This window comes from Podarcis muralis, chromosome 8, assembly GCF_964188315.1.
Source record: "Podarcis muralis chromosome 8, rPodMur119.hap1.1, whole genome shotgun sequence".
NCBI lineage: Eukaryota > Metazoa > Chordata > Lepidosauria > Squamata > Lacertidae > Podarcis > Podarcis muralis.
In genome coordinates, this window is record NC_135662.1 from 56648951 (window position 1) to 56658559 (window position 9609).

Consider the following 9609-nt stretch of genomic DNA (forward strand, 5'->3'; position numbering starts at 1 on the left):
CATCCAGTAGTGTAATTTTCCCCAACCCACTGGTTAGCATCGCTGCGACTGCTAATGCATTGGATCCTCTGTCTGCTCTTATGAAGCACCGCAAAGGGAAGCCACCAAATGTATCTGTGTTTGAACCCAAGACAAGTTCCGAGGATCCCTTTTTTAAACATAAGTGTAGGTTTTGTGCCAAGGTCTTTGGGAGTGACAGTGCTCTGCAGATACACTTGCGCTCGCACACCGGAGAAAGACCCTTTAAGTGTAACATATGTGGGAATCGGTTTTCTACGAAAGGCAATTTGAAAGTCCATTTTCAAAGGCATAAGGAGAAGTATCCACACATTCAGATGAATCCATATCCGGTCCCAGAATACCTCGACAACGTTCCCACTTGTTCTGGGATTCCGTACGGAATGTCGTTGCCACCCGAAAAGCCAGTTACTACATGGTTGGATAGCAAGCCTGTGTTACCAACCGTTCCAGCTTCAATTGGGTTGCAGCTTCCTCCAACAATACCGGGGGTGAGCAGCTATGGAGATTCCCCAAGTATTACTCCTATGAGTAGGTCACCCCAAAGGCCATCTCCTGCGCCAAGCGAATGCACTTCCTTATCCCCAAGCCTAAACAACTCTGAGTCAGGCATTCCTTTGTCTGCAGAATCCCCACAACCAATCCATAGTGGTTCAGCTATGACTAAAATGGAACCTGTCAACATTCCTGTGACAAACGCAAGGCTAGGAGAAAATTCTCTAAGTGGGCAGGTTTCTGCAGTACCCCCATCTCCAGTTCCTAACGCTGTTACGGACGGCATCTCCACAAGCATCCCGAACCCTGTGCTTCCAGCATTGTCTGATCAATTCAAGGCTAAGTTTCCATTTGGTGGTCTACTAGACTCTATGCAAACATCAGAAACCTCAAAACTGCAGCAGCTCGTAGAGAACATCGATAAGAAGATGACAGATCCAAATCAATGTGTCATTTGTCACCGTGTGCTCAGTTGTCAGAGTGCTCTCAAGATGCATTACAGAACCCATACAGGAGAAAGACCATTTAAATGCAAAATTTGTGGACGTGCATTCACTACAAAAGGCAATCTAAAAACACATTTTGGAGTTCATCGAGCGAAGCCACCACTTAGAGTACAGCATTCGTGTCCCATTTGTCAGAAGAAATTTACAAATGCTGTTGTTCTTCAGCAGCATATTCGTATGCACATGGGTGGGCAAATTCCAAACACGCCATTACCAGAGGGCTTCCAAGATGCTATGGACTCGGAGCTTTCCTTTGATGAAAAGAACGCAGAAACGCTGAGCAACTACGATGATGACATTGACGAAAATTCCATGGAAGAGGACCCAGAGTTAAAAGACAACACAAGTGACTCCTCCAAACCACTCCTACCTTACTCCACTTCATGCCCACCTTCCCCCCCATCTGTGATTTCTAGCATTACTGCTCTGGAAAATCAAATGAAAATGATTGATTCTGTCATGAACTGTCAACAGTTGACCAATCTGAAATCATTAGAAAATGGGTCAGGGGAAAGTGACCATTTAAGCAACGATTCCTCGTCTGCTGTTGGAGATTTGGAGAGCCAGAGTGCAGGGAGCCCTGCAATGTCTGAATCTTCTTCATCCATGCAGGCGCTGTCTCCTGAAAACAGCATCAGTGAAAGTTTCAGATCAAAATCCCCAGGTTTTAGCAACCAGGAAGAACACCACGAAATACAATTAAAGACAGAAAAACCTGACAGTCCGCCACAACCTACTGTTGAAAATGGAGGTGCACTGGATTTGACAGCCACCAACCCGGGAAGGCCACTCATCAAAGAAGAAGCTCCTTTTAGCCTGCTGTTCCTGAACAGAGAACGTGGTAAGTTTAAAAGTACTGTTTGTAATATCTGTGGCAAGCCTTTTGCTTGTAAGAGTGCATTGGAAATTCACTACCGCAGCCATACTAAAGAGCGTCCATTTGTATGTACAGTCTGCAATCGTGGGTGTTCCACTATGGGTAATTTAAAACAGCACTTACTGACACACAAATTAAAAGAGCTGCCTTCTCAGTTATTTGAACCCAACTTTACTCTAGGTCCCAGCCAAAGCACTCCTAGCCTGGTCACCAGCACTGCGCCTACTCTGATCAAAATGGAAGTGAACGGTCACAGCAAGCCGATCTCATTGGGCGAGGTCCCGTCGCTTCCAGCTGGAATCCAGGTTCCTGCTGCACCACAGTCAGTGATGAGCCCAGGCATCACTCCTATGCTGGCACCACCGCCACGCCGGACTCCCAAACAGCACAACTGTCAGTCATGTGGGAAGACCTTCTCCTCAGCAAGTGCACTGCAGATACACGAGCGCACCCATACTGGTGAAAAGCCATTTGGTTGCACAATCTGTGGTAGAGCTTTTACCACAAAAGGGAATCTTAAGGTAAGAAGGGAATCTTTAATGTCAGAGCTTAAATTGTAAGAATGTGAGAGTTTAACAATGTGCCAAACCTCATGTGTTCTCATTCTGTGGGTGGGTGTGTTTTCTTACCCAAATCAAGGGATGAGGATAGTATGGTTATATTGTGACATCCTTACATTATATATTTTGAACCCAATGTAAGAACTAAAATTTTGTGGGTGCATACAAATTATTCCATATTTTTTTAAAAGTGTGTTTCAGACATGCATTTTCCCCTTTATTGATGGCTCCTGAATTCTTAGATTGTGGTAGAATACTTTGGTATTTTAAAAATGATTAAAAAACAAACAAACTCCAGCTCCATGACGTTAACTCCGCAACTATAAACAAATATTATGTTGATCCTGTTTTTCTTGAAAATCTGAGGTTATAGATTCCCAGCACACTTGTGTGCTGCAGAAGCATGAGTTGTATTCAGCTGAATTTTACTCAGCATAGACCCACTGAAATTAATGTACTTAATTTCGGGGGTAACACTATGGCAAGATCTGCTGGGATGAGCTCCTTAGGATGCAGTGGATCTCCAGCTCAGCTGGTTTTAAGTCCCCAACCCTGGCTCAGTTTAAGATTCATCGGTGTAATTTGCTTGTTCCAGCTGAGCCAAAGGTGGTTGAGCTGAGGCCAGTTTATTAGTCCCCCAAAAGGGGTACGTTGGAGGTGAGACCCAGGAAGCAGGGAGGGGGGCTTAGGCTGGATCTTAAGCCCGTTCAGCTCAGTCACATGACCTGGCAACTCAGGATAGAACACTATTTTAAATACTTGCTTTCCCTCTTCCAGGCTTAGAGCAGGAGCAGCAGTCCTGCTGCTGGACAGGGTTTGGATCTGGTCTAAATTGACACTGGTTTGCTTTATGCTGGCTTCTTATCCATAGGATTGCTCCCTTAGTCATGTTCATTAATTTCAATGGGTCCGCTTTGAATAAAACTTTGAGTTAAACCTGACTACCCATGAGATTTATGACAGTAATCTTTTTTAAAAAAAATCTAGCCATATCAGATTATATTTGAATCTTCCTGCCGATCATGCCAATTTAACATATTAAGAGTCTGTCAGTTGGGGTTACCAAATACTCTGCGGGAAGCCCCTGTTGCAAATTGTGATTTCTAACTTGCTTACAATGCTCAAGGATGTGGCAGGTTATTGATATGTCACAAAAGCAACGTTTTAAAAGTAGACCTGTGGCACCATCTTTTATCCCTACGTAGTTCAGGTAAACATAAGAAGGTGACATGCAGTTGCAGGATTTGCATGAGATAGAAAGGAGCCTGAAAAAAGCCTTGGACTTGCACACTCTTCACTCTCCTCCTTCTGCACAGCCTAGTTCACCAGCATTTGCTCTCAAGTTTCTTATGTCTTGTTGGCCTCCTTGCTGTGCGAGACTCAGGGATCATGGTTGCTCACAAACTTCGGTTAAACAAGCTAGCTTCATCATCTATAGCTTGAAGTTGACTTGTTTAGAAACTTAGCAGAATTTTTGATCAACCACAATTTCTGACTCATGGGCAACAAGTCCAGATTAAAGGAAAGTAATGGTGATGTCCTTTTCTAGGTGCATAAGACAAGGAGATGAGAGCAGGGAAGGCTGGGGCTTTGGTCAAGTTCATTCTGGCTCATGCATGCAGTGCTAAATCATGGCTTAGTGCAGGCATAGGCAAACTCCAGCCCTCCAGATGTTTGGGACTACAATTCCCATCATCCCTAGCTAGCATCATCAACCAGTAGTCAGGGATGATGGGAATTGTAGTTCTAAACATCTGGAGGGCTGGAGTTTGCCTATGCCTGGCTTAGTGGGACGAGTGAAGGAGAGACATTTTAACTGACAGTAGACCCAATCCAGTTAAAATTAATTGTGAATAAGCTCTACATTAAGCCAAATGACTTAAGTTAGTTTTGACCAACATTAGTTTCTATGGTACTAGTTGCAACATTACTTTCTATGGTACTATGGTACTAGTTTCTATGGTACTCAGTCCCAACTAATATTAGATGGTTTGGGGCCATTTAAGAAACAAGGTTTGGATCCAAATATCCCATTACAGTGTTACCTCGGTTTACAAACTTAATCCGTTCCGGAAGTCCGTTCTTAAACCAAAACAGTTCTTAAACCGAGGCACACTTTCCCTAATGAGGCCTCCCGCCGCCAGTGCCCTTCCACTCTTCGGCTTCCGTTCTTAGACCGAGGTAAAGTTCTGAAACCGGGACACTATTTCCGGTGTTGTGGAGTTTGTAAACCGAATCGTTCTTAAACTGGACTGTTCTTAAACCAAGGTACCACTGTATATGACTAAACATATTTTGACTTATTCAACAAGTACCATCTTGTCAACAGCCTCCAATTTCCCCAAAATGCCACTTGGGAGGGTCTCCAGCCTTCTAAAACTACTTTTCAGCGGGCATGAAAGGCTTCATATTGAGGTGAATCAGCAATCTTTCTCCTCATATAGTGGGATGTTTGCATCCAGGTCATTAAGCATAAGTGGGCGGGGCAGGGGATAATTGAGGGAGAGATTCAACTAAACAGTTGCAGTAATGGGAGACAGCGCAATTGGACTGAAATCAACCTGGGGGGAGGGAGGAACCCCAGGACAATGCACAGGAAGAGAGGGGAAATCATTCCATCTGCCAAGCTGAAATGCTTGTGCTGATGGAACAATTGTAATACCCACTTTCTTGGGAGTAAGCTCATTTGAACTGAATGGGTCTTACTTCTGAGTAGACATGTATAGGCTTGTACATGGCTCTTGGAGACTCGATCAAAATGGAGACTTGTTTGTTTTATATTTTTCATTTTTAAAATAAACCTTTCTGTGGGCCTTAGTGGTTGGTTGGCTAAATCTGACAACCTGTGCATATTTGCATTGCAGTAAACTATGGAACTTGCATGAATCCAAATATGTTAATTTAAAATACAAGTTTGAGAAAGGAGGGATGAAATCCAGTGCTCCATTTCAATTTATGGAATAGTTATTGAACGCACAGAAGCATCTATTTACCAAAGGAGGAAGTGTGTTTTTGCTGATTCCCTTTTCCCACTGCAACCCCCCAAAATCTATTCCAGAGGGTTGGGTCACCCTCCAGAACAGCGTGGCAGGTGGAGTTTCATGGGAAACGGGGATCAGCAAAAAAGGCCCTCCATTCTCTGATGGGAGCAGACACCTCTGCTGAATCAAAAGCTGTTCTGCGAGGCCAAATATCAGCGCTGAAGTTCAGGGCTTTAGAAGCAGAGCCGTCTTTCTTATTGGGCTTATTGGTGTGTTGCGCTAGGGCGCTGGCCTCTCAGGGGCACCCCAGCGGGTGGGGGAGCTGCGCGGCTTTGCCGGCGGCCTCCTGTTTCCCTACACACCTGCCAGCCGTGCCCCTTCAACCATATGGCTGGCGGGCGTGCAGCTTGCTTCCCAAGACTCCATGGGAGGGGTTCGATCCCCGCAGAGGCTTAGGAAAAGGTCAACAACTCTTGGGAACGGGGGGGGGGGGTGCTGGAGGGATCTTTGCACCACGGCGCCAGATATGCTTAAGACGGCCCTGTTTAGAAGTTTGAGGTGATAAAAAGATTTTAGTCTTTCAAATAGCATGTGGACCTAGTAACCCTTTCTCGTGTTGTTCTTTCGTATAAAGTATTTCCCAGCTTCTTTTTAACCTTTGTTTAGCATGTTAAAATGCACATTACTTTTGCACTTCCTTTTGTTATAAATGTGGATGATTTATAAGAGCAGCGTTGTTGAAATGATTGTACGTGAAAACTAAAATTGGCTTTTAAAACTAGCCTCTTCATGGGCCGTGTGGCTCATTTTGAATTTTGCTTATTTTGCCAATCTTTTGTTTGTTTTGTTCTTTCTCTAAAGGTTCACATGGGAACTCATATGTGGAATAACGCTCCCGCACGGCGTGGCCGTCGACTGTCTGTGGAAAACCCCATGGCTTTGTTAGGTGGTGATGCTCTGAAGTTTTCTGAAATGTTCCAAAAGGATTTGGCAGCTCGGGCCATGAATGTTGACCCAAATTTTTGGAATCAGTACGCTGCAGCTATTACTAATGGACTTGCAATGAAGAACAATGAAATTTCTGTCATACAGAATGGAGGCATTCCCCAGCTCCCAGTAAGTTTAGGCGGAAGTGCCATTCCGTCTTTAAGTAACATTACCAGTGGCATGGACAAAGCTCGCACTGGCAGTAGCCCTCCCATCATTGGCTTGGACAAAGCGAGTTCTGAAACTGGAGCCAACCGTCCATTCACAAGGTTTATTGAGGATAATAAAGAGATTGGCATAAATTAAAAGCATTCAAGTAACAAGTAACTGTTGGACCACTATTCAACACAACATTTGTTCTTTCATGTACAGTTTTGGGAGTTAAGCATTAGTTTCGTGACCTAATTGCCTAGGTTCCCTTTAAGATTTTCCCCCCACCATAGCAGAAATACATAACTTCGTGTCCGCTGAAAAGTTGTCTTGCAAGATTTGCATGGCACTGCTTTGAACAGTGAGCTGACTGTTAGCGAGAACTGCAGAACTCTTTAAATTTAAGTAAAACGGTAAATCATTGGATAAACTGCATTAGGGACTGAAGGAAGCTAAATTGTTTCAATTTTTGTTCTTTAACAAAACAAAATGACACCAATTGAGAAAAAGGGGGGCTTCTCAATGGCATTTTCAGTCCAGCTCTTCCTTTGCTGGTTTTGTTCCACTTAGCTAGAAACTTGAACTATGTTTTTAGAAATCCTCTAACACTCAATAAGTGATTTAGTACCCTAATGCTGTGTATGATTACAGTATTCTTGTCTGTAGTATTTATAATGTAAAGATAATGCGGGTAACAGACAATATACTAGCCCCATCCTTAAATGAAGCTTTTGTACTGCAAAATACACCTGGCTATGTGATTTTCTTTCTTTTTTTAAGCAAGTTTTGTTTCCCTATAAATAAGTGGTTTATTTCAATGCAGGCAAAATTGTGAAGTTTTATTGGGAAAGATAGCATGCTTTTCATGTGCAAGTACCTGTCAGTAACAAACCATTTTAATTTAAATATTTGTAGCTGCTATGTGGACAGTTGTTCTATTAAATGAAAAAAAATGTAGTGTGGACTTCAGTTCATGGTTGGAAAACAAGTTACAGACAAACCTTATCACCATATATTATTCACAACATTATAAGCAGTTGTGAATAAAACATTTCATGTTATCAAAGGCAGTACAATAAAAAGGCAGTGTTTGTATAATGTGTTGCAAACTCTTAATTTATACTATTGCACTTTTAGTATTTTATATTTAGGGAGGTTTGTCTATAATTTGAATCTGAACAAAGATGTAAACTATTTTATAAATAGTACTTTGGCTTGAGGAAAAATGGGGGGGGGGATATTTTGTTGTGTTTGTCTTTAAAGGTCAAACAGTAGGAGAGATCTGTGCTCCTTTAAACAGGAAAGCCACTAAGAACTGACAAGATTCTTGGGTAGAATGGGGCCTGCCATTTCTTAAACCGAAATGATTCATTTAACTTTTCTATAAGCCCACCCTCCAACAGACCTTTGATATGTTAATCTTAGGGCTGTGATATCAGAGCAAGCCTAGGAGAGGCTAAAGAAAACATTGTGTAGGCTTAATTTTGCTGTAATCTGTTCTGTCTCTTTCACTCCCACCCACAAAGCAGGATGCTGACTGCTTAATAGCACTGGTATGTAAAAGCAAAACAGAAAACAAAAATATTAAGTATCAGTCGTAACTTGAACGTAAATTCCCAACTCTTACTGATCTCTTTTTTAAAATAATAATAATAATAATAATAATAATTCCGATATTTACTACAAAGCACAATGTATTCTGAATATTCAAATATAATTTTCAGTTGTTTTAAAAGCATTGTTTAAAATTGTGACAAAAGGGAATGTTTCCACTCTTACGCTAGGGTGTTGGCGAGGCTGGGGGCGTAAATCAAAACTTGAACAGTAAATGTTTTGTGTACTACCTCATTTTTGTGCATTACAAGCATGGTGGAGTCTGACACTATGAACTTCCGTCCAACAAAATTGTTCAAGGGACATTATGGGTAGCTGGGAAACAGCACAAGACGTTTTATGCCCCTGAAGAAAGAATCAGACAGTGAGGTCTTCTCAGTTGAGATGGAAAAAAATAAAATAGGACAATCGCTTTCTTGTGCAACGACAAAAAAAAACATTACTGTAAGAGGATAGACTGTTTCTGCCATCGTGTCATTGAATGAAAAGTTTAAAAGACTTATTAGCAGTTTGTTTCTGTTTTGAAATGAACAATGAACTATTACAGCTCTGTTTTCTACAGCAGTGATACACAGAATATATATGTGCATATATACATGCATATATCAAATATATATGTAGGTATGTATGTGTGTATATATATACATATAGATATATATATAGAATATATATAGAAAATAAACATCCTTATATTATAACACCAACCATCGGTGACCACCATTCGTGTTTGGGGTGTTTCAAAATTGGGAAACAAAGAAAACTGAGGTGGCTTAATGTTGCTGTTTTTCAGCAAATGAATGTTTTTATTTATCTGTGTCCATTTCTGGTGTGAAATATTTTTTTTTTGTTTTTGTTTAGTATTTGGTACCATGTAGTGTTATCTCTTCTCCCTAAAGGATGTGCATAACTTAAAAAGAGATGTAAAGTGTTGTAAATAAGATGGCTGATGAAAGTACAGTAAGACTGACCCCATTTTGTATTCAGGGTTAGGTCATTCCTCTCTGCATGGTGAAGAGAGACACTATTTTTATACTGCGATACCATGTAGGGCTAGGAGCCTCCCTGAACCACCTGGGAATTGTTACCTAGATCCAATATTTTTTATTATTAAATCTTGTTGGCTTGACACATCTACTGATTGAAATGGATGTCTTAGTCTAGGTTCCTATTTTTGTCATATGGAATTGAATAAAATGCAGGATGTCATATTATTTCCGAATTGTGTTCCATGATTATTCTAATAGCAGAGTGAGATGTGGGAGATGGATGTTTCATGGCTTTTTAACTGTCAGGTATGAAATATAAATATGGCTGGAATCTTGGATTCACACAATTTGAACAGAGTCCAAAGAACTAGCATTGGGAAACCACTTTTTGCAGTTAAAAATGAAATGAAATCACAGAGTTCTACAGATAAATAC

General features: G+C 41.4%; 1 protein-coding gene across 3 annotated transcripts in view; it reads left to right on the forward strand.

Moving 5' to 3' along the window:
- SALL3 (spalt like transcription factor 3) overlaps nt 1-9399 on the forward strand; it is a 25169-nt gene extending 15770 nt beyond the window's left edge. For 2 of the 3 annotated variants that reach the window (XM_028737500.2, XM_028737501.2), the window contains exons 2-4: nt 1-1860; nt 2077-2417; nt 6299-9399. The exon at nt 1-1860 is cut by the window's left edge. In XM_028737500.2, the coding sequence (XP_028593333.2) occupies nt 1-1860; nt 2077-2417; nt 6299-6730 (2633 nt within the window). In that variant the 3' untranslated portion in view covers nt 6731-9399. Of the gene's footprint in view, nt 2418-6298 lie in introns of all 3 variants that reach the window. The other variant, XM_077933209.1, reaches the window with a different exon arrangement.
- The last annotated feature ends 210 nt before the right edge of the window (nt 9400-9609 follow it).